Source organism: Taudactylus pleione, unplaced genomic scaffold (assembly GCF_031769625.1).
Source record: "Taudactylus pleione unplaced genomic scaffold, aTauple2 ptg001168l, whole genome shotgun sequence".
NCBI classification, from domain to species: Eukaryota; Metazoa; Chordata; class Amphibia; order Anura; family Myobatrachidae; genus Taudactylus; species Taudactylus pleione.
In genome coordinates this window covers 469,830-496,175 of record NW_028285569.1, presented here as the reverse complement: position 1 = coordinate 496,175, position 26,346 = coordinate 469,830, and the positions used below count along the sequence as shown (strand labels likewise).

General features: G+C 40.3%; 1 protein-coding gene across 1 annotated transcript in view; it reads right to left on the bottom strand.

The window, feature by feature from the left end:
- Positions 1–26,346, bottom strand: part of LOC148453343 (cytochrome P450 4B1-like) — a 208,016-nt gene that overhangs the window by 169,220 nt on the left and 12,450 nt on the right. Inside the window, exons 2-3 of the mRNA XM_088462254.1 lie at positions 13,420–13,564; positions 7,254–7,298 (exon numbers count right to left, since the gene is read on the bottom strand). Of these exons, the coding sequence (XP_088318380.1) occupies positions 7,254–7,298; positions 13,420–13,564 (190 nt within the window). The remainder of the gene's footprint in view (positions 1–7,253; positions 7,299–13,419; positions 13,565–26,346) is intronic.

Here is a 26,346-nt window from a genome sequence, read left to right as displayed (position 1 = left end):
AGTAATAGTGTATGTAGTATATGTATGTAGTAGCATATGTATGTAGTAGTAGCAGTAGTATATGTATGTAGTAGTAATAGTGTATGTAGTAGTAGTAGTATATGTATGTAGTAGTATATGTATATGGTAGTAATATCTGTATATAGTAGTAATAGTGTATGTAGTATATGTATTTAGTAGCATATGTATGTAGAAGTAGCAGTAGTATATGTATTTAGTAGTATATGTAGTAGTAGCAGTAGTATATGTATGTAGTATTAATAGTGTATGTAGTAATAGTATCATCAGTAGTATATGTATGTAGTAGTAGCAGTAGTATATGTATGTAGTAGCATATATATGTAGTAGTAGCAGTAGTATATGTATGTAGTAGTAATAGTGTATGTAGTAATAGTATCATCAGTAGTATATGTATGTAGTAGTAGCAGTAGTATATGTATGTAGTAGCATATATATGTAGTAGTAGCAGTAGTATATGTATGTAGTAGTAATAGTGTATGTAGTATATGTATGTAGTAGTAGTATATGTATGTAGTTGCATATTTATGTAGTAGTAGCAGTAGTATATGTATGTAGTTGCATATTTATGTAGTAGTAGCAGTAGTATATGTATGTAGTAGTAATAGTGTATGTAGTATATGTATGTAGTAGCATATGTATGTAGTAGTAGCAGTAGTATATTTATGTAGTAGTAATAGTGTATGTAGTAGTAGTATATGTATATGGTAGTAATATCTGTATATAGTAGTAATAGTGTATGTAGTATATGTATTTAGTAGCATATGTATGTAGTAGTAGCAGTAGTATATGTATGTAGTATTAATAGTATATGTAGTAATAGTATCATCAGTAGTATATGTATGTAGTAGTAGCAGTAGTATATGTATGTATTAGTAATAGTGTATGTAGTATATGTATGTAGTAGCATATGTATGTAGTAGTAGCAGTAGTATATGTATGTAGTAGTAATAGTGTATGTAGTAGTAGTAGTATATGTATGTAGTAGTAGTATCAGCAGTAGTGTATGTAGTAGTAGCAGTAGTATATGTATTTAGTAGCATATGTATGTAGTAGTAGCAGTAGTATATGTATGTAGTATTAATAGTATATGTAGTAATAGTATCATCAGTAGTATATGTATGTAGTAGTAGCAGTAGTATATGTATATAGTAGTAATAGTGTATGTAGTATATGTATTTAGTAGCATATGTATGTAGAAGTAGCAGTAGTATATGTATGTAGTAGTAATAGTGTATGCAGTAGTAGTATCAGCAGTAGTATATGTATGTAGTAGTAGCAGTAGTATATGTATTTAGTAGCATATGTATGTAGTAGTAGCAGTAGTATATGTATGTAGTATTAATAGTGTATGTAGTAATAGTATCATCAGTAGTATATGTATGTAGTAGTAGCAGTAGTATATGTATGTAGTTGCATATTTATGTAGTATCAGCAGTAGTATATGTATGTAGTAGTAGCAGTAGTATATGTATGTAGTAGCAAATGTATGTAGTAGTAGCAGTAGTATATGTATGTAGTAGTAATAGTGTATGTAGTATATGTATGTAGTAGCATATGTATGTAGTAGTAGCAGTAGTATATGTATGTAGTAGTAATAGTGTATGTAGTAGTAGTAGTAGTAGTATATGTATATGGTAGTAATATCTGTATATAGTAGTAATAGTGTATGTAGTATATGTATTTAGTAGCATATGTATGTAGTAGTAGCAGTAGTATATGTATGTAGTAGTAATAGTGTATGTAGTAGCATATGTATGTAATAGTAGCAGTAGTATATGTATGTAGTAGTAATAGTGTATGTAGTAGCATATGTATGTAGTAGTAGCAGTAGTATATGTATGTAGTAGTAATAGTGTATGTAGTAGTAGTATCAGCAGTAGTATATGTATGCAGTAGTATATGTATGCAGTAGTATATGTATGTAGTAGTAGTAATATCTGTATATAGTAGTAATAGTGTATGTAGTAGTATCAGCAGTAGTATATGTATGTAGTAGTGGTGGTATATGTATGTAGTAGTAATAGTGTATGTAGTAGTAGTAGTAGTATATGTATGTAGTAGTAGTAATAGTGTATGTAGTAGTAGTAGTAGTAGTATATGTATGTAGTAGTAGCTGTAGTATATGTATGTAGTAGTAATAGTGTATGTAGTAGCATATGTATGTAGTAGTAGCAGTAGTATATGTATGTAGTAGTAATAGTGTATGTAGTAGTAGTATCAGCAGTAGTATATGTATGTAGTAGCAATAGTGTATGCAGTAGTATATGTATGTAGTAGTAGTAATATCTGTATATAGTAGTAATAGTGTATGTAGTATATGTATTTAGTAGCAGCAGTAGTATATGTATGTACTTGTAGTAGTAGTATTATATGTATGTAGCAGTAATAGCATTTGTATGTAGGAGTAGTATATGTATGTAGTAGTAGTTGTATATGTATGTGGTAGTAATATCTGTATATAGTAGCAATAGTGTATATAGTAGTATATGTATGTAGTAGTAGCAGTAGTATATGTATGTAGTAGTAATAGTGTATGTAGTAGTAGTATCAGCAGTAGTATATGTATGTAGTAGTAATAGTGTATGTAGTAGTAGTATCAGCAGTAGTATATGTATGTAGTAGTAATAGTGTATGTAGTAGTAGTATCAGCAGTAGTATATGTATGTAGTAGTAATAGTGTATGTAGTAGCATATGTATGTAGTAGTAGCAGTAGTATATGTATGTAGTAGTAATAGTGTATGTAGTAGTAGTATCAGCAGTAGTATATGTATGTAGTAGTAATAGTGTATGTAGTAGTAGTATCAGCAGTAGTATATGTATGTAGTAGTAGCAGTAGTATATGTATTTACTAGCATATGTATGTAGTAGTAGCAGTAGTATATGTATGTAGTAGTAATAGTGTATGTAGTAGTAGTATCAGCAGTAGTATATGTATGTAGTAGTAGCAGTAGTATATGTATGTAGTATATGTATTTAGTAGCATATGTATGTAGTAGTAGCAGTAGTATATGTATGTAGTATTAATAGTGTATGTAATAATAGTATCATCAGTAGTATATTTATGTAGTAGTAGCAGTAGTATATGTATGTAGTAGTAATAGTGTATGTAGTAGTATATGTATGTAGTAGCAATAGTGTATGCAGTAGTATATGTATGTAGTAGTGGTGGTATATGTATGTAGTAGTAATAGTGTATGTAGTAGTAGCAGTAGTATATGTATGTAGTAGCATATGTATGTAGTAGTAGCAGTAGTATATGTATGTAGTAGTAATAGTGTATGTAGTAGTAGTATCAGCAGTAGTATATGTATGTAGTAGTAGCAGTAGTATAAGTATTTACTAGCATATGTATGTAGTAGTAGCAGTAGTATATGTATGTAGTAGTAATAGTGTATGTAGTAGTAGTATCAGCAGTAGTATATGTATGTAGTAGTAGCAGTAGTATATGTATGTAGTATATGTATTTAGTAGCATATGTATGTAGTAGTAGCAGTAGTATATGTATGTAGTATTAATAGTGTATGTAATAATAGTATCATCAGTAGTATATTTATGTAGTAGTAGCAGTAGTATATGTATGTAGTAGTAATAGTGTATGTAGTAGTATATGTATGTAGTAGCAATAGTGTATGCAGTAGTATATGTATGTAGTAGTGGTGGTATATGTATGTAGTAGTAATAGTGTATGTAGTAGTAGCAGTAGTATATGTATGTAGTAGCATATGTATGTAGTAGTAGCAGTAGTATATGTATGTAGTAGTAATAGTGTATGTAGTATATGTATGTAGTAGCATATGTATGTAGTAGTAGCAGTAGTATATGTATGTAGTAGTAATAGTGTATGTAGTAGTATATGTATATGTATGTAGTAGTAGTAATATCTGTATATAGTAGTAATAGTGTATGTAGTATATGTATTTAGTAGCAGCAGTAGTATATGTATGTAGTAGCAATAGTGTATGTAGTAGTAGTATATGTATATGTATGTAGTAGTAGTAATATCTGTATATAGTAGTAATAGTGTATGTAGTATATGTATTTAGTAGCAGCAGTAGTATATGTATGTACTTGTAGTAGTAGTATTATATGTATGTAGCAGTAATAGCATTTGTATGTAGTAGTAGTATTTATATGTAGTAGTAGTATCAGCAGTAGTATATGTATGTAGTAGCAATAGTGTATGCAGTAGTAGCAGTAGTATATGTAGTAGTAGCATATGTATGTAGTAGTAATAGTGTATGTAGTATATGTATGTAGTAGCATATGTATGTAGTAGTAGCAGTAGTATATGTATGTAGTAGTAATAGTGTATGTAGTAGTAGTATATGTATGTAGTAGTAGTAGTATATGTATATGGTAGTAATATCTGTATATAGTAGTAATAGTGTATGTAGTAGCAATAGTGTATGTAGTAGTAGTAATAGTGTATGTAGTAGTAGTATCAGCAGTAGTATATGTATGTAGTAGTAATAGTGTATGTAGTAGTAGTATCAGCAGTAGTATATGTATGTAGTAGTAATAGTGTATGTAGTAGTAGTAGTAGTAGTATATGTATGTAGTAGTATATGTATATAGTAGTAATATCTGTATATAGTAGTAATAGTGTATGTAGTATATGTATTTAGTAGCAGCAGTAGTATATGTATGTACTTGTACTAGTAGTAGTATTATATGTATGTAGCAGTAATAGCATTTGTATGTAGTAGTAGTATATGTATGTTGTAGTAATGTATTTAGTAGTAGTATTTGTATGTAGTATATGTATGTAGTAGTAATAGTGTATTTAGTGGTATTTGTATGTAAAAAATATGGAGATGTAGTAGTATATGTATGCAGTAGTATTGTGTATATGTATGTAGTAGTAGTAATAGTATATGTATGTAGTATTTGTATGTTGTAGTATATGTAGTTGTGTATTTAGTAGTACATATATGTAGTAGTATATGTATGCAGTAATAGTGTATTTAGTAGTATTTTTATGTAGGAGTTGTAGTATATGTATGTAATAGTAGTATTATATATTGTAGTAATGGAGTATATGTAGTAGTATATGTATGTAGTAGTTGTAGAATATGTATGTAGTAATTGTAGTATATGTATGTAGTTGTAGTACAGTATATGTATGTAGTAATAGTGTATGTTGTAGTATGTCTGTACTTGTAGTACAGTATATGTATGTAGTAATAGTGTCTGTATGTTGTAGTATTTGTATGTAGTAATTGTAGTATATGTATGTAGTAATAGTGTATGTTGTAGTATGTCTGTACTTGTAGTACAGTATATGTATGTAGTAATAGTGTCTGTATGTTGTAGTATATGTATGTAGTAGTATTTGTATGTAGTAGTTGTAGTATACGTATGTAGTAATTGTAGTATATGTATGTAGTAGTATTTGTATGTAGTAGTTGTAGTATACGTATGTAGTAATTGTAGTATATGTATGTAGAAGTAGTAGTATGTGTATGTAGTAGTTGTAGTATATGTATGTAGTTGTAGTAATAGTGTATGTAGCAATGTATGCATGTAGTAATAGTGTATGTATGTAGTAGTATATGTATATAGTTGTAGTAACAGTATATGTATGTAGTAGTGGATGCATATAGTAATAGTGTATGTAGTAGTATATGTATGTAGTTGTAGTAACAGTATATGTTTGTAGTAGTGTATGCATGTAGTAATAGTGTATGTATGTAGTAGTTGTAGTATATGTATGTAGTTGTAGTACAGTATATGTATGTAATAATAGTGTATGTATGTAGTTGTAGTAGTATATGTATGTAATAATAGTGTATGTATGTAGTTGTAGTAGTATATGTATGTAGAAGTATATGTATTGTGATGTCTTGGGGGTAATTAGCTCGGCAGAGGGTGAATGGGTGCAGTGTTTAGGTGCTTAATGAGGGTCCACACACCTTTCAGGTGAAATAAACAAGGTCATGCTTTACTGCCAGCATCTGACATCAGGAAACAGAAAATAATAAACAAACCTAGGGAGCAGCTAGTCTGCAAACAAAAGTCCCAAGTCAGCTTAGCCCTGCTTCCTGCAGGGTAACACAGGCTCCGGCCTGGTCTTTAGTTGGCTGACACAACTACACACACATTGGCCCTCATTCAGAGTCGATCGCAAGAAGTGATCGCTCACTCTGAATGAGTGTGGGCACTTCTTGCTTTGAAGTGCTGCCTCCATGTCGCAAGCTAAGCTGTGGGTTACCACCCACAGCTTAGCTTGTGATCAGGGTGATGGCCATCGCGACCATCGGGGCTTACGACTAGACCCTAAGGTTGGGTCTGGGCACTCGTAAACCCCAGGGAACTTCCTGCTCTGTTTGAGCAGGAAGTTCCCCACTGGCATCATCAATGATGTCAGTGGGGCCGCCCCCAAACGGCAAGTGTTCCGACTGGAATGCCTCCATTTGGCCGGGCACGCCCCCGGCCCGCCCAGCAAACAGGGCGAGCTGTCACACAACATCGACAGCTCGCCCCGTCTGCTACGAGACCCCTAGCGACGGAGCGACGGTCGCTAGACTGGTCTCGCACATGCGCACGACAGAGCCAGCTCTGTCGTGCGCATGCTCTCTGGGGACCATCGACCCAGTTGCGAGCGCATCGGCGCTTGTGACCGGGTCAGAATGAGACACATAGTCTGTCTCTATGCCTTCCCTGTATCCTCCAGGTTAGGCCTTGGCTTCCTCAGCCTGCAGCTTCACTGCCTTCTCGTCACAGTCTGAGAGTTTGTGGTCCCCCCTTGCCTCCTGCAAGATTCAGACACCGGCCTCCTGGCCTCCCAATGGCTCTCTGACTGGTCTGCTTCACCAGCCCACACCTGAGCTCTCTCCACCAGGCAGCCCTTACTCAACTTCCCAGCATGCTTTTCTTCCCTGTATGGGCGGATCTCTCCTGCCCCACACAGAATCTGCTGCTCACCAGCGCCACCTCTGGTGATACTGCCATAGTATGTAGTTGTAGTAGTATATGTATGTAGTAATAGTGTGTATTTATGTGTATATATATATATATATATATATATATATATATGTATGAATCTTCAAAAATGACGCTGAAATGCCAGTTTTCCTACCCGTGACATATACACAATAACATGAAATATCTAGAAATTGTTGTTACATGGCTTAGAAATACATTGATATGAATCTGTTACTACTTAGCATGAAGAGAATAGTGTTGCTATAAAGATTGTCCTACAGTGTAACCATTATATTATATTACATACCAATCCATGGGGTAATAAAGTAGTAGCCAAAGTTTTCCTTCGGATCTGTAGGGAAGAACAATCTCATATCAGCAATGTCATCACCTTAAATTGTATAAGAGCAATGATATAGCAGCAGTGTCATCACCTTACATTGTATAAGAGCAATGATACAGCAGCAGTGTCATCACCTTACATTGTATAAGAGCAATGATATAGCAGCAGTGTCATCACCTTACATTGTATAAGAGCAATGATATAACAGCAGTGTCAGCACTTTACATTGTATAAGAGCAATGATATAGCAGCAGTGTCATCACCTTACATTGTATAATAGCAATGATATAACAGCAGTGTCAGCACCTTACATTGTATAAGAGCAATGATATAACAGCAGTGTCATCGCCTTACATTGTATAAGAGCAATGATATAGCAGCAGTGTCATCGCCTTACATTGTATAATAGCAATGATATAACAGCAGTGTCAGCACCTTACATTGTATAAGAGCAATGATATAACAGCAGTGTCATCACCTTACAATGTATAAGAGCAATGATATCGCACAGCACTGTCATCACCTTACATTATTATTATTATTATTATTATTATTATCCTTTATTTATATGGCGCCACAAGGGTTCCGCAGCGCCTTACAAAGTACAAAAACAAATGAGCACACAAGACAACAGTTATTAACAGTACAGACAATGCAGGACAAGTACATGATTTATAAACAATGCTGCATAACACCTAAATAAGCAGCAGGGTGTCAGTAAGCAGTTTTAGGCACCATTGTAAATGAAAGTAAAAGTAAGGCAAGAAGAAGCACGTGAGGAAAGAGGGCCCTGCTCGTGAGAGCTTACATTCTGAGGGGAGGGTCAGACAAACAGGGGTGACACAGATGGGCTAGATAGTGAGGAAGGAGCATAGAGTAGTGGATTAGGATGAGCGCTGGATAGCATTGAGGAAGAAATGGGTCTTGAGGGCCCAGTTGAAGATTAAAAGCCAGGAAGCCAAGTGATGGAGGAATTTTGCAGGAGCAGTGGTGTCAGAGGGGTATAGCCAGGGTTTGGTGATGGCAAGGAGAATCAAGGCATTACAGATGAAGTGCTCATGAACAGGGACCAGTTTATTATAGACAAAACTGGCTTTCCAGAGGGAACAGGAGAGAGGGACAGAGTTAAGAGGCGAGAGGAGAATGAGATTATTAGGGTTGATGTAGTGTGGAGGTGATATTGATCTAGAGAAGGGGGATAAGGAGTGTGGGGTTATGTGGCTGGCTTCTGAATGAGGAAGGGTGACAGCAGGTGATGGGTAAGGTGGAGGTTTAGTGTGGTGTGGGGGGGGAGAAGGATAAGTATCTTGGAGAAGAGCAATGATAAGAGCAATGATATAGCAGCAGTGTCATCACCTTACATTGTATAAGAGCAATGATATAATAGCAGTGTCATCACCTTACATTGTATAAGAGCAATGATACAGCAGCAGTGTCATCACCTTACATTGTATAAGAGCAATGATATCGCACAGCACTGTCATCACCTTACATTGTATAAGAGCAATGATATCGCACAGCACTACCATCACCTTACATTGTATAAGAGCAATGATACAGCAGCAGTGTCATCACCTTACATTGTATAAGAGCAATGATATCGCACAGCACTGTCATCACCTTACATTGTATAAGAGCAATGATATAGCAGCACTGTCATCACCTTACATTGTATAAGAGCAATGATATCGCACAGCACTGTCATCACCTTACATTGTATAAGAGCAATGATACAGCAGCAGTGTCATCACCTTACAGTGTATAAGAGCAATGATATAGCAGCAGTGTCATCACCTTACATTGTATAAGAGCAATGATATAGCAGCAGTGTCATCACCTTACATTGTATAAGAGCAATGATATAACAGCAGTGTCATCACCTTACATTGTATAAGAGCAATGATATAGCAGCAGTGTCATCACCTTACATTGTATAAGAGCAATGATATAGCAGCAGTGTCATCACCTTACATTGTATAAGAGCAATGATATAGCAGCAGTGTCATCACCTTACACTGTATAAGAGCAAAAGGAGGAGACTGCGGTAACTCTGATGCTTTTCTGTGGCCTCACTTGTGGGAGAGAACCAGTGGCATATCTATAATGGGTAAGGTGTGTGTGTGGGGCACACGGGCCCCCCGGGTCCAGGGGGCCCGCACTGCACACACTGCACCCATATTATTTTAGACTTACCTGTCCGTGGTCCCACGTCACGTGTCTGCGCATGCATAGAACACCGGAAAATGTCCGCCGTGGCCATTTTCCGGCTTTCTGCGCATGCGCAGTAGACTCCGGGCACACTCTAGTGCCCGGAGTCTACAAATGCTCCAGTGGCTGGCTAGCCGCGTCAGTCGGCTGTCGGCCACCGGGGAGAGAGGAGGGGGCCCCGCACAGGGAGTGCATATGGGCCCCCTCCTCTCTTAAGATGCCCCTGGAGAGAACTGATTACTATTCTCCTTTCCTGGTGCAGGTGAGCAATGTCAGCCCCCCGCACACAGGGCCTGATTCAGCTTGGATCGCAATTGCTAATACGCTCGCAATCGGCTGATTGCTGGGTACTGCATATGCATCGCAGTGCGCATGTACGAACCGGCCACTGAGATCCGGACTGCGAGGCTACACAGACCCATCGCAGAGTAATTGACAGGAACTGCCCTTTGTGATGATGGGGGGGGTCGGCTGTATGCAGGTGTCCGTGCATTTGCATACTGTTTCAGGCGCGTGCATAAATTATCCACTGCGATGGCCTTCGCAGCCCGGGGTCTCATAGCGTGCGTGGTTGTTAGCTAGTGTGCGTATGGGTCCGATGTTATCACTTATTTTGCTATATTGCTAAAGTATACTGATGTGAGTATGGGGAAGTGGGCGTCCTTATGTTAGGCTGCGATTGCATAGCGATTGTAATTATTTACATTTAACCGCTGATATTAGCACCTGCGTTGCGTGCGTATTAGCAGATTAGCGATCCTTGCTGAATCAGGCCCGTAATCCACTGCTCTGACGTATGAGCATCTTATATATAAATTTCATTGGTCTGTTTATATCTTTGTCTGTCTGTCCGGTTACGTATTCGGACACCCCTGCACCAATTGGGATGAAAAAAAATGCAAGATGGTCCAGTTGGATCCTGGACAGGTTTTAGGGGGTTTAGGGTCCCGGTCAGACCTCCCGTTGGTGTACGCTGGGCAGAACTTTGACCTGGGGAGCCTATTCTAAGCCTTCCACTGGATGGATATGGATGATACTTCATAAAGGGGTGGAAATTGGTCTGGGGTGCCTAGTGGTGTGGTTGGGGTCCTGGTCGGACATCATGGCAGAGTGCGCCGAACACCACTTTGTCCCAGGGAGCCTGATCTGAGCCTTCCACTGGATGGATTTGAATGACATCACATAATTTGGACAAAAACTTCAGAGTGGTCACTTTGGATCCCAGAAGACATACTAGGGGGGTTGAGGTCCCGGTCGGACCTCCCGTTGGTGTACACTAGGCAGTACATTGACTCAGGGAATCTGTTCTGGGTCTTCCACTGGATGGATTTGAACAACCTCACATAATAAAACTAAATAACTTGAAGATTTAAACCCGGGCAATGCAGGGTACTTCAGCTAGTACCTACATAAACACAGGAGCCCTGTCCTAAGGAGCTCCAAAATATGTATGTTCCTTACATGACCCGCTTACTATGGCCACATATTAGTTTTGCAGGCAACATGTGATTCAGCAGCTGATGATGATGAAAGGTCTGTATATAACTCATTCTGATCCATTCTCACCTTCCTGTCTCTCCTGTACGTTGTGGAATATCAGAGCTCATGTCTGCTACCCGCCTGCGCACATTCACCACTTATTCCTTTCTCACCTTCAGTCACCATTACTTAGCAAGGCTTCCTGAGGAGATGGATTCCCCTGCCACCCACACTACTCAATCAGATGACAGGTGGAGTAGGCTTTACTTTACCTTATTACACCTTCTGTGTCATCCCTCCTAAGCCCTTCTTCTCCTCCTGTGCAGTCCACACCACGTCTCTCCAGTCCTCCTCCAGGTTACTGTCCTCTATATTTGACCAGTTTCCCAATTCTTCAACTAGCTTTTTTTTCTTCCTTTAAACTGACCCATCCACTGTTTTAGGGGATTTCCACATGTCCATAGACATCCCTACAGGAACCGCACCTTATATAATCCTCACATTTTACCCAGTGGACATCATCTCTCACCCATTGTGGTGAAAACTCCCATCTCTGCTCATTATCCAGCTTCTCAAAGTGTCTTCCCACTCTCTGGCAGAGACTTCCTTTCCTCCTACCTCAACTTTCCTCCTGCAGCCACATCTGTACCCAAATCTGTGACACCCAAATGACCTTTACCAGGTGCTCCTGCGAGCCTCACTTCAACCACTTCTCCATTTGTACCCTGTCCTTCCCTAATGCTGCTGTCTCATCTACAACAATACACTAATCTCAGACCTAAACTAGGCAGCTACAGCCAACCAGCACCATCTCTGATGATCCGTACATCAACCTTGGCCCTCCAAATGGACCTGCCACTAGCAAAAGTGTCCCCATACTAGAATTCCTCTCTTCATAGTATACTGTGCTCTCTCTTGTCAAAGACCTATGTTAGTTTCCTAATATTCAACCAACCCCCCACTAACTGTTTGCCACATGTCACTCTCTTCTCTGCCTACCCCACCACTCTCTCCTTCCCTCACTGCTCATGACTTTTGCCAACTACTTCAAAAGCAAAATTGACACCACACACAATATAACTCCTCTTCTTAGATGCATCACTACACCCACTCTCTCCACTGCTGTCTCTTCCCCCTCAACCTGCCCACTCAATTCTGTTCCATCCTACTGTATCTTCTTCATTTCCTCCTCATAATACTTGCTAACACAGACTCATCTATTCAGTCTGCCCCTTTCCAGTTACATCTTCCACTTCCAACCATGTGCTCATCTCTCCAATCCTTCACAAGCCAATTCTTGATCCTGCAGAACCTCTTTGCAGCTACCTTCCAATTGCTCTCCTGTCCTTTGCTTCCAGGCCTGTTGAGCAACTTGTATACAGCTGCTTAATCAACTTTCTCTCAACTCTCTCTACTCAACACTCAGCAACTGGGCTTCTGCCCTCTACACTCACTAAAGGGAACAATGGTGCATTCACAGCTATATGAAATGGTCCTCTTGACCTCTCTCCCTCTTTATATTCAATCATCCACCATTTTCTCCTTAACACACTTCACTCAGTCATAGCAATGTTCTCTCCTGGGTCACCTCATACTTTAATGAATGCTCCTTCAGTGTTTCCACTACTAACACATCCTGTCCTTCACCCCATCTATCTGTAGGGGTTACTTGAAACTCTACTCTGGGGTCTCTGCTTTTCTATCTTTATACATATTCTCTATGCACCCATACACTACTACAACTTCCACTACCACCTCTATGCTGACAATGCAAAAATCTTCCTCTCTGCTCTCATGTCCCATGTGTCTTACTGACTCTCTGCTATCTCCACATGGATGTTCCAACACTCCCTAATGCTCCATACATCTAACATGGATCTCCTCTTATATTCCCCTCCTAGTGTTCCAACTCCTTCTCCAGTCTCCCTGTTGACACTATTACTATCTATCCTGTTTCCTAAGCCCACTGTCCTGATGTCATCCTGGACTCCACCCTCAGCCTCACCCCACACACCCAGTTCTATGTCCTGACTTTGGAAACATTGTTCTATGCCCTATTTTTTTGGAAACATTGCCAAAATACACATTTTTGTCACACAGGACATTACCAGCACCCTTATCCATTCTATCACCTCCTGACTTGACTTCTACAAATTCCTGCTAGCTTGCCTCCTCCTCATCCCTATACATCACTATACAAGCCTGGGTAATGTACAGGACATGGAAGACACATTTTCTTTCCAAGACTGAAGGACAGAGAAAGAGGAAGAGCTGAGAAAAGATGGCAGTACATAGATACAGAGCAACTCATAGAGAAAGTTGGAAAGTGATCTACAGGGGATGATATACAAGTAAATATTCACATTAATGTGTCTTCTGGTATAAAACATCAAACACAACAAAATAAAACGGTGCCCGCAGGCTAATAAATGATGGCTCTTACCCTGTCTGGACAGAATGGCCTTAGCATAGTCAGGGTGGCATATAGCTAATGCTGCAAAGAAATTACCCAGCCACAATGGATAACCGTATGGGTACTGCTCAGCATAATTAGTGAGGACTTCCAAGTCTTTTCCATCGCCAAGAAACTGCGGGCCAAATAGAGAGACAGATTTATAATACAATATCTGTACAATGGTACTCTGTGCTAATAAAGGCAAATCTATGCATTGTGTTTCCTGTGTATTATACATGTAAGCCCATTACATAAATATAGCTAGTGCTTAATGGAACGCTCATCTCAAAATAAAATTATATTGCTGGTATTGACATATTGATGACTTTCCGGCACTATCGCTTGTATTTATGACCGCACAGAGCGAGAAGGGAAATAATGGCGCAGGACATCTATAACCATTAGAGATATACATATATTATGGACCACATGGTGGATCACAGCTGGGCGAGGAGTAGGCTGAAGGGACAGCAGATACCTTTGACAGTACAGAGCTTGTAGGGCACAGTCCTGGCCTCAATATTCTCATTTTACCCATTTTAGTCTGCACAACAGTAGGGCTATGTCAATGTACAGCCTGCGCTTGTCCATCGCCGGCATGGAGGATTCGCTGCTTTGCCATCGTTTGTTACTCATTTGAAGCAGCATTTTGTTTTCTGCTGCACGATCTGGGTTTAGTTCTACCCCATGGACACTATGAATTTCTTCCTAAATCAAGGAAGGGAATACATAGATAGCATTATACACGGTCCCCAGCCTGCATGTTTGTATGACTGAGAGTTTTAGCACCATAGCCCAAAGATACTATTGCCCAATATCCAAAGGTGTACATAATTAACTTATAAATACTGTAATTGTTGGAAATATGTATACAGATGGTGGTTTGGCATAATTAATGTACAGACCAGTGGAGTTTGTGATTGACCCAAGGATATGTCCAGTGTAGCTTAACCAGGCAGTGTGGTTTATTGAGCAAATGATAGTACAGCTGTACTCACTGTTAAGCTGGGCATACACTATACAATTTTCTGTCAGATATTTCTCCAATCTGGCTGGTTGGAATGAAAACCTGGTAATGTCTGGGAGCAAATGATAATCATCCATTTCCTCACAAACAATGGAAAATAGCCAAAACTGGTTGTACAGACAAATGGTTAAAACACACAAATGTAACCAATTTGAACAATTTTTTTTGTCTTTTTATCAGTGTTTAAAACCATATAATCGACTGTCATTTTGCTCCCATACATTACCAGGTTTTCATTCCAACCAGCCAGATTGGACAGTGTGTGGTAAGTATTACCGCCGGACGCATGGCCGGTGGTTCAAATCCTGACAGTGGCTGCCCAGCAAGGGTGAAAATCCCGATCGTCCTAAGGTAGGTATCGCTAACCTTATTCCCTACCCTAACCCTCCCTTAGGGGTGCCAAACCCTAACCTTCCCCCGGGGGTGCCAAACCCTAACCCTCCCTTCCCCTAGCCTAACCCTAACACTCCTGTGGGGGTGCCTAACCCTAAGTCCCCCCCAGGAGCCCTAAACCTAACCCTCCCCCCCCTACAGCTGCCCGTGCCCGGCTTACCTTCATTCGGTATGCTGGGCGTCGGACTTCCAGGGTCTGGTTAATGACAGGCGTCGAGTTTTCAACAACTGTCATTAGTACCACGCTGGGATTACAGTGTCTGGAAGCCAGCGGTCGGGATTCAGACCGTTGGATTCAGGACTACATCCCACTGGACAGATATCTCACAGAAAATTGTATAGTGGGTGCCCAGCTTTACACTGGTTGAAGAGCATGAAGCAGAGCTTGTAGTGGAGCAGGTTTCAGACAGATCATCGGTGACTTTCTCTCAGATTCTCTTATCAGATCTCGGTACTTTGAGTCTGAGGTCTGTTTGATTCTCAACAAGTATTTTGTAGTCTGCAATTTCCTTTGTCGCTTCAGTTCTCTCTTTATGAAGTACATGTGTGTCATTCTCGTGAAATCATCTATAAATGTCTTGAAGCATCTGTATGTACTAGCAGACTTTATTTCCATTGGATCACACACATCTGAATGCACTATTTGCTCTACTTGTTGACTTTGGAAATGGCTGACGACTCTGTTTCCCAAATATGCAGCTTTCTCACACAGGTTTCTCTGTGTTAGTCACTGACTTTCTTGTGAACCTCCCATTCTGTAGCTTTTGAACACTGTCATATCCAAGATGACCAAATCTTCTATGCCAGAGTTCCAATGACTGTGACTCACTTGTCATCATTGAGTGGTAGTACTGTGTCCCACTTCTTTTGCTCACTATGCACTTTCCTTTGGCGTATTGAAATTTGGGGCCTCTCTGATGGCAATAAGATCTGTTTCCATGGCTGGTATAAATAATAAATTTTAGATTTCTCGATCCAAACCTCAAGCGAGCGTTAATGCTCACAAATTTTGTGGCTGTCAATGCTTAATTGCCAATTTCCCTAATTGTGATAGGGTCACACTCCCCTACCTTGGTGATCCACTCCTCATTGTAGCTGAAATGTTTTGTTGCACCTGAATTGAGATACCAAGAGTCATTTCAGTGGTAATCTGTGACACTTAGGACTGACTGATCTCTGCAATCACATTTCTGGGTGCACTTCTCTCTGCTTGCAATTGATTGCTTTGTGACCATTCTTTTGACAATTATAACTCTTGAACTTATTTTCTGAACTGCTAACTCTTTGCTTTTAATGCAGTTACAGTATCTCAGCATTTGATTCACAATGATACTTGTACTTTTCAGTGTATGCTTCTAAGAAGTCAAACTCTGATGTTAGATTTTGAAGCATGGCCATTGTTGTTTCTTCATCATGTTTGTACACCAACAGACATTAACTGCTGAGAAATAGACATCATCCTGTCTATGTAGTCACTCATACTTCTGTATTACTGTAACTTTGTATTATACAATGCTTGTCTTAAATGTATTCTCCTCATTAGACCTCCATCCTGATATGCCTCTTTGTGTGTTGTCCACATGTCTCCCGCTGACATTTTCCCACAATTATGGAGTATACATGTAGCTTCACACTCATGCCTACATTACCCATGGCTCTCTACATCATCTGGGCTTAGACTGTCACCAGGATCTAATGTTACTTTGCACTGTATTTCACACTTAAGTTGCATTTCCATAGCAGATTTTGATGTAGTGTAGTTTTCTGCACCTTATAATTTCATGAATTCCATTTATAGGTGTATTTCCTGTATGTGTGCTCCTAACAGTCAGTATTCTGCAGCATCTGTGCCTTAAAATGTGTTGGTCATGACACTCTTTAGCTTAAACACACTCTGCCTGCTTCACTCTATGCTGCCACAGCTGTCTGTGTCTTTACATGTGGCCAAGATGGCAACTCTGGCATTTGTAACAAATTTCACAATGGCACGCCAGTATATACTCTGTACACTTTGGGACCTCTTTACATATATGTCTGGTACCTTTCTCACAATTATGTGCCTGGGCCTATAACCTGTTGGAAATATGTGTCTAGAGGGTGGTTTGGCAGAGTTAATGTTCACACCAGCAGAATGTGTGATTGACCCAAGGATATGTCCAGTGTAGCTTCACCAGGCAGGGTGGTTTATTGAGCAAATGATAGTACAGCCGTACTCACTGATACACTGGTTGAAGAGCATGAAGCAGAGCTTGTAGTGGAGCAGGGTACAGACAGATCACCGGTGACTTTCTCTTGGATACAGTAGCGGTGTAGCACCACACATGTGCAAAAATAGCTTCCAGCAATCATCTTGGTAGGGGAATAAAGTGTCATCCTGGTTGGAGCCATATTGGAGAGTAGTGCTCTTCTGTTCTAACCGTAATAACCGGACCCCATGATGACTGTTATCTCCTGCCTGAGGTAAAGAATTTATCTTTAATAAATAGAGCAGTGCAGCAATGGGATGCCCTTAGTGAACATCCCTACCTTATATCTACTGTCTTATAGTGATGGTAACAGCCGTACAGGTCCCTCTGTGTGCACTAGGGAACCAAATAAGCCTGGTACACCCACAGAGAGACAACTGTGATTCGTACAATCGTGGAAAGAAAAGGAAATGTAATAGACAGTGATACATGTAGGTGGAAGGGGTTTTGTCATGTGCTGTATGACTATATCTGCAGTTATTATAACCCACAGATAATGTAGCAGCACTGGGTATAAGTGCATATATTCAGGCTGCAGACATGGAAACGTGATGGCAGATAAGAACCACTTGGTCCCTTTTCTTAACCTTAGGGTAACCTCAACCCAATGTGATCCTTAGATCTTTGTAAAGATATCTTTGTCCAAAGCATGATAAATTGCTCTACTGTCTTCGCCTCCACCACCTTTGATGGGAGGCTATTCCAATTATCCACTACCCTTTCTGTGAAGTAATTTTTCCTCAAATTTCCTTTTGAACATATCTCCCTCCAGTCTCAATGCATGTCCTCATGTTCAAGTACTTCTGTTCCTCTAAAAAATGTCTCCCTCCTGCACCTTGTTATAACTAGAGATGTGCACTGGATCATTTTTGCTGGTTGGTTTTGCCAAACCGCAGTGACTGGTTTTGGATTTGGATTTTTTTCTAAAAATTTGAAGGAAAAAAAAAGCTCAAATCACATAATTTGAGCCTTATGTTTGTTCTTAGAGTATTATTATCCTCAATAACATTAATTTCCACTAATTTCAGTCAATTTTGACCACCTCACAGCTCACAATATTGTTTTCATCCAGTTTAGGCCAAAACATTGCATCTAGCTAGCTGGCTGACTAAGCTAAACAACAGCAGTGAGCAACACAAATGCATGGCAGTTCAACTTCCAACATGGCACATCTGGAAAGAAATGTTTTCATTAATCAAGAGGCCTGGGGGAGTTGGAGTATGTACTGTATGAAGTTGAAGGCAGGGACAGAAAGGGTTGATTTGTAGTAAATTTAATTTAATTTTTTGATTCCAAAGCACATTTATGAGGTAGGAGGGGAGAGCATGGGTGAACAACATGTCCCATGTTTTGCCCCCCAAATCAATGTGTTGGTTAAGAATTTTTTTTTAAATTAAAGGGGCATGAGGGAGAAGCTGCCTGTGGCCATAAACATTTCTGGACATTTTTGGCATTCAGCAACCGCATGTCGAAGATTTCAGAGGCTGTGGAAGTTCAACTTCCAACATGGCACATAATGAAACAAATTTTTTTATTAATCAAGAAGCCTGAATATGTATGTAGTTGAAAGCAGAGAAAGGAAGGGTTGATTCGTAGTAAACTTAATTTAAGTACAGGTTGAGTCTCCCATATCCAAATATTCCAAAATACGGAATATTCCGAAATACGGAATTTTTCTGTCATGACTGAGATAATACAACCTTTGATTTTTGATGGTTCAATGTACACAAACTTTGTCTAAGGCACAAATTATTAAAAATATTGTATAAAATTACCTTCAGGCTTTGTGTATAAGGTGTATATGAAACAGAAATGAATTTCATGCATGTACACAAACTTTGCTTGAGCCACAAAATTATTGAAAATATTGTATAAAATTACCTGCAGGCTTTGTGTATAAGGTGTATATAACACAGAAATGCATCCGGTGTGTATATCGGGGTTCCATTCCAAAGATATTTCATTATGATATGCAATTATTCCAAAATACGGAATATTCCTAAATCCAAAATACCCCTGGTCCCAAGCATTTTGGATATGGGAGACTCAACCTGTATTGGATTCTGAAGCAAATTCATGAGGGAGGAGGGGAGGCATTTATAAGAAATATTGTAATCATTCACATCAATCCTAGCCTTAATGGAGCTTTTTGGTGGTTCCGAATTTTTTAAAAAATCAAAGGGGCATGCAGGAGATGCTGTATGCGGCCATAAAAACTTCTGCACATTTTTTCCATTCATCAACTGAATGTAGAAGATTTCAGCCGCTGTGGCAGTTCAATTTCCAACATGGCACATCTAGGAAACAGTGGCAGTAACTTCTCATTAATGAGGAACTAGATCAGTGGCCTGAGGGAGGTAGAGAAATGTATGTAGTGGAAGGCAGTTAAAGGAAGGATTAATTTGTTGATAAATTTTCTTTGGACTCAAAAAAATTTATTTATGAGGAAGGAGAGGGATCCGACTGGATCCGAGCCCCGGCTGGGTTTTCCCACCAGGCTCTGATTCAAAATTGAGTCAAAACATCATCATCCCGGTATTGGATTTCATGGGTTTTGGATTCAATATACAGTAAGTCCCTCTCGTGTTGATTTGGGCACCATTTCACACCAGACCACCAGAAGGAGAGTTCACACTAAACTGCCAGGGCTGAAATTAATTAATAATTACAACTGGTTGAATATGTCCCATGTTTTGCCCACCCAATAAACTTGGTGATTCAGAATTTTTCTTAAAAATGAAAGGGGCATGCAGGATATGCTGTCTGTGGCCATAAAAATTTCTGGTAATTTTTGCAATCATCAACCATATGTAGAAGATTTCAGTGGCTGTGGCAGCTCAACTTCCAACATGGCATATCTAGGGAACAAGAGTGGCACTGCAGTGGCAGACTGGATGGCAGTTTAATAAACTATATAAAAATATTTGTCATCTACACAAAATGGCAGTCAGTAATGCCCCAATCTGCGCAGAATGCAAAGAAAAGAGGTGCAAATGGAATTGTCATTGAGCCCTCCCACCAACCCGTCTGTTAAGAACTGTTGCCTAAGCTACAGGACATGCACGCTGGACTAAGGCACACTCCCCCCTCCTCTCCCAATGCCATGGCTTTTTGCTGATCATCCATCCGCTGAAGCATATAAAGGGTAGAATTCACCTGGTTACCACCTCTTGCTTCAGTTAGTAACAGGGCAAATTCAACTGTTCTTGCAGCTTCTGCAATCTCTTGTATGCTGCGGCTGAATGGCGAAAAGTCTGGACCACAGACAGCATCTCCTGCACGCCTCTGTCATTTCAAAAAAAAAACCTGTACCACCAAAATGATAGTGTGAGCTAAACATGGAACATGTTGGTATTCACCCAGCTGTAACGTTCTCACAATATTTGTGGCATTGTCAGAACTCACAAATCCTGAGGAGATTCCAAGTGGTGTAAGCTATTTTGCTATGACATACTTTAGTTTTTCTAAGAGGTTGTCAGCGGTATGCCTCTTAGTGAAGGTGGTGATACACAGAGTAGCTGCCGTTGAATGAGCTGGCGTTGTTTGAAAGATGCTGCTGCTGCTAAAGATGAATCACCCACCTGGTGGGCTGTCATAGTCATGTAATCTTTAGTTTGCCCACTACCACTTGTCCACATATCTGTGGTTAGGTGGACAGTGGATACGTACTACATTGGCATTTTGTAGGCCAAAAACTAGGTTTATTTTTAGCATCCTGGTACAGCCAAGGAATGGCTTTTCGGGTAAAATGGAACCAAAATGAAATTTGGTACCAGGTGCACAGGACCTTAATGAACTGTGTGAAACCCACTGCAGTAATGATGGATGTTGGACACAGATCTAATATTAACATAGCCGTGAATTGTATCTGTGATCCGCTGTGTGACTGAGGTGAAAGCTGTCATACTTGCTTCCCCTTGCAAAGGATTGTTTCGCAGTTAGTTTTTTTCTTTTTAAATAGTAGTCTTCTTGGTCCCCTTCTGGGATAGATAGGGAAGGAGTCATCTAGCCTTAACAAATTGGATGCAGGACTACCTCCAATCATTACTGTGGATATTGAGGATGAAGGTGTTGGTGGTAGAGATTGCAGGTGGTGGGATCTACTGTAGTTGAACTTGAGAGAAGGGAGTTAGCTGATGCTGGACTGCTTGTTGTTTTGTTTAGCACCAGTGTCTGATGTCAACAGTTTTTCATGAGTTTGCTGCAAATTATGTAACAGGGAGGAGGTTTCTAAATGGTTAACGTCCCTACCTCTACTTACCGTGGTTTTACAAATGCTAAATGGCTCGACAATCGTTAAAAATAATTCCACACATAAGTGGTGTATTTGTTGGTCCTATGACCAGGCATGACAATGGCTATCCTCTTATCATGGTCAAGAGCTGCACAAATATCCTCCTGTCTTACACTTCCTTGATGGCATCCTCAATATTTATGTCATCGGCTATATTCATGCTGCTCATCCCCACATTTGCAGAGGAAGCAAAAATGGTGGAAGGCGGCTACTCTGTGAGTACAACAGAATCAGAAAGGTCAGGCTCACACTTCGCACTCATGGACACACTTAAACTCTGCTCAGAGATTTGTGACATTTCTGTTTGTGAACGCACAGTTGTTCTACTGCCTTTAGTGGTTTTCATTTATTTTTTACACCTCTTCTAGACTATGAGTGAAAAGGTCTTGCATCGTCATGAGAGGCAGAGGAAGATGCCCCACTGACACTTGTAGAACCACCACTAATAAATAATGGCCAAGGCCTCAGTTTTTCCTTGTTACTGCGTGTAGCGAATGGCATGTTGGCAATTTTATGTGTTTCTGTACCACACTTTCCCTTTATTAGATGCTTTTTTTTTTTGTACTTTATATTGCTTTATTGATTTTAGATGCCCTGACTTAGACCCTATATGCCCTTGAGCATCAGCTTTAGTAGATGAAGTTGAAGGACTAGCATTGTCACTTGCTCCTGAGGAAGCTGGGCTTTTTTGGACCCAGGGAAATGCATTGAGCCATTACACAGACCACTTGGATTTATATCGGACTCCTGAACTCTATTTTGGACACTATCTGGACTGTTCTTCTCAGGTGACATTTGACTGCACATGACCTCCATTGGATTATCCCCTAGAAGACACCTATAACTGGATTGCAGATTCAAAACTTTTTATATTTTTATTTTTATTGTACACTTTCATGAATTCATGGTTATAGAATTAGAACCGTCCTGTTCTTTTTTCCTTTTTATCTACTATATAAAAGCAAAAATATTTCATTCTATCTATACAAATCCAGTTTACAAGCCAAGATCGTGAAATTTTGCGTACAAGCGTATTAAAACATGGCAGAAGCAACTAAAAAAATTTGAAAGCAAAATTAATTACTGTTCATTTTTAATTCATTAAAAACCACAATTTTTGCATAGCATTCGCCCTCTACAGGTCAGGTATGGAATTAGAAAAGGATTTAGCTTATCTACTATTTTTTCTTTTCTATCTCTACTATCTACTATATAAAAGCAAAAAATGTTCCTTCTGTCTTTCTTTACAAATCCACAGTTTATAAGCCAAGATCTCTCATGGTTCTACACCTAAAACACCAAAGAAGAATAAAATCATTGTCCTGTTTGGTTTATTGTTACATGCATATTTAGACACCATTCTTCTTGGGCCTTCTGCAAGGTCAATAATAAAAATATTAAAATGTTATTTTTGTTTAATTTCATAATTTGATTTTATAACATGCAATTTGCTACATACTAAAGAATTATGGTTATTCTGTAGCATATAATCTAAGTCTCTGAACATCATTTACTATGGCCTCAGTGTAGAGTTTACAGTACCTTTTAAATGCTGTATGAATTTATAACCACTATTGATATTAATCCAGGCTTATTATGAGTCTGAATATGGAAAACTTGCTATCTGCATCCATGACGAGAGATCCATCTGATTTACAATCAGGCCCATAAAGATGGCAACTATACTGGGATGCAGAAACACAGCTCTGCAGCACAAATTTTTATTTATACTCATTCATGCATGAGCTTGCACAACTAGATGGTGTCAATAGTGGCGACCAAACAATTTTGTCTACCTCCTTGGTCGCTGGACCGCACTATGGAACGCACAGAGGCTACTTCCGGTTCATTCCTTTGTCAGCCCCTGAAGGGTAAAACCGATTGGATGAATCTTTTACACCGTGGAGACCCTGATGCCGGAAACAGCTGCACAAGGAACTGGAAGTAGTTTATGTGCATCTCATAGTGCGATCCAGCAACCAGGAAGTACACAGTCATCCTGGTATCAGAGCAACAGAAGCTCTTGGCCGCAGTGGTGGAACTCCCATAGACAATGGAGTCATTTGCCGCCGGGTGCCAGACCAGAAGGGGGCACCTGGCTCCATTGTCACCTGGCCGTTCCGGGTACTTCTGAGAAGGAGCTGCATGGAGAAGGAGCACACAGGGGGCTTACTGCTGGGGGCACTACAGGGGGCATTAAAGGGGCCTTACTACTGGGGGCATCCTATGGGGGCACTACAGCGGCCTTACTACTGAGGACATCATATGAGGGCACTACATGAACCTTACTAATGGGAGCACTACAACTGGGGCACTACGGGGCCCTTACTACTGGGGGAACTTCAAGGGGCATTACTACTGACGCACTGCAGGGAGCATTACTACTGGGGCACTACAGGAGCCCTTACGACTGGAGGCACTGCAGGGGGCATTACTACTGTATATGGGGCATTGCATAGGGGGACAACTACTGGGGGCACTGTATAAGGGGAACTACTGGGGCACTGCATTTGGGGACCACTACTGGAGGTACTGCATATGGGGACCACTATTATAGGCACTTCATAGGGGAACAACTAGTGGGAGGGCACTACATAGGTGGGCACTGCATAGGGGGACCACTACTGGGGGCACAGTGTAAAAGGAACTGCATAGGGGGGTGGCAGCAGCTGAGGCTGGCACAGGTGCTGAGGGGTGGTACATTTTAATTTGGGGGCTGGGGGGGCACCAACATTTATCTTGCCTCTGGGCACCTGTGATGAAGTTACGCCACTGCTTGGCCATGTTTACACTGTACATCCCACAAATTTTGAATGCTTCTATCTCCAAAGTTTGCTTTACACCATTACTGGTCCTAATTCTTTCGAAGACCTTAGAACTTTGGATGGGGAAGTTTGTCACACTTTTCGTTAGGCCTGCCTAAGGAGAGGTTTATTGGAGGATGATGTGTAAACAAACATTCTTAAAATCCCGGGCAATGCCGGGTACTCCAGCTAGTTTATTATATATATATATATATATATATATATATATATAATATTTTTTTTGTTTCTTTTTTATCTATTTATTGATATATATTGTTTTTTTATTATAAATGATATATAGCTAGTGCTGGTGTATATATATTTATTACTTAGCATCGTCATCTTGACTGGTGGCAGCAGCTGCAGCGACAGTATTTTAGCCAAGCATTGAGGACAGACTGGAGAGGGGAGAGATGAGATTTGGGTAGGCCAGATATGAGGTTACAGTAGTCCGTCCAATCTTGAGATGACCAGTGAGTGTATGAGGGTTTTAGTAGCATCCTGGGTGAGATGGAGTCTGATCTTGGAAATATTATTGAGATGAAAATGACAGGACTGCTAGAGGTTCTGGATATGTGGGTTGAAGGAGAGGGATAAGTTGAAGACAGTGCACTTTGGGGCTAGGTGAGATAGTTGTGCCATCAATAGATAAAGAAATAGTGGGAAGTGAGGTTATGGTGGAGGGTGGGAAGATGATCAGCTCAGTCTTAGATATATTAAGTTTAAGAAATCACTGGGACATCCAGGAAGAGATAGCAGAGAGAAAGTTGGAGATACGAGTGAGGAGAGAGGGGGAGAGATCAGGGGAGGAAAGGTAGATCTCAGTATCATTAGCATAGAGATGATAATGAAGGTCAAAAGAGCTAATGAGTTCACCTAGAGAGTACGTTTAGAGGGAGAATAGGAGAGGTCCAAGAACAGAACCTTGGGGAACACCTACTAAAAAAGACTGTGGGGGGGAAGAGGAGTCATCAGAGGAAATGGAGAAGGATTGGTAAGAGAGGTAGGAGGACAGCCAGGAGAGGGCAGTGTCCTGTAGACTAAGGGAGTGAAGGATTTGCAGCAGGAGAGAGTGGTCCACAGTGTTGAAAGCAGCAGAGAGGTCAAGGAGAATAAGCAGAGAGTAATGGCCCTTGGATTTGGCAGCAAGGAGGTCATTGCTGACTTCTTTGTGAGGGCAGTTTCAGTGGAGTGGAGAGAATGGAAGCCAGACTGAAAATTGTCAAGGAGGGAGTGTGAGATTAGACAAGTGTTAGGGCGGTTGTAAACAATACACTCAAGGAGTTTGGAGGCAAAAGGGAGGAGAGAGATTGGTCTGTAGTAGAGAGAATATTCGGATCATTGTAGGTTTTTTAAGAATGGAGGAGACAAGGGCCTGCTTGAATGCAGAAGGGACAGTACCTGATGAGAGGGACAGATTAAGGAGGTGGGCAAGATGGGAGCAGGCAGAAGGAGAAAGGTAGTGAAGGAGGTGGGAGGGGATAGGGTCAAGGGGGGAGGTGGAAGGAGGGAGGAGCAGATGAGGGCCATGACTTCCTCTCCAGATACAGGGGAGAAGGATGTCAGAGTCTGTAAAATGGATGGGGAGGGGTTGATCCGGGAAAGGAGGAGGTGGAGAGCTGGGGAACTGGTTGGATATGATGTTGTAACATATGGAATCTATTTTAGATGTGAAGTAGGTAGCAAAGTCAAGGGTAAAGAGCAAGGAGGAGGTGGGCAGAGGAGGGAGTTGAAGGTGGTGAAGAGATGCTGGGGATTTGAGGACTGGGAGGAGATGAGGTTCTTGAAATATGACTGTTAAGAGAGGGAAAGGGCAGCACTGTAGGATGACAGCATACATTGGAAATGGAGGAAATCTGCCTTAGAACGTGATCTTCTCCACTGTCGCTCGGCAATGGCAGCCCTGCTACTCTCCCAGCTGATCTCATGATCCAATGACCAGCTGCCTAGAGGTATTTAGGTCCGACTCTTGCAACAGGAAGTTGCTGTCCCTGTAATTACTGTGCTCACTGGTGTTTCCCAAGAAGAACCTACAGTTTGTTGTTGCAGCCCTCACACTGACCACCAGTGCTACTTATATTAGCTTCCATGCTAAATACCTGTGAGTTACTTCAGCTCTCACAGAACTCCAGTGTTATTTGTAAAACCCTG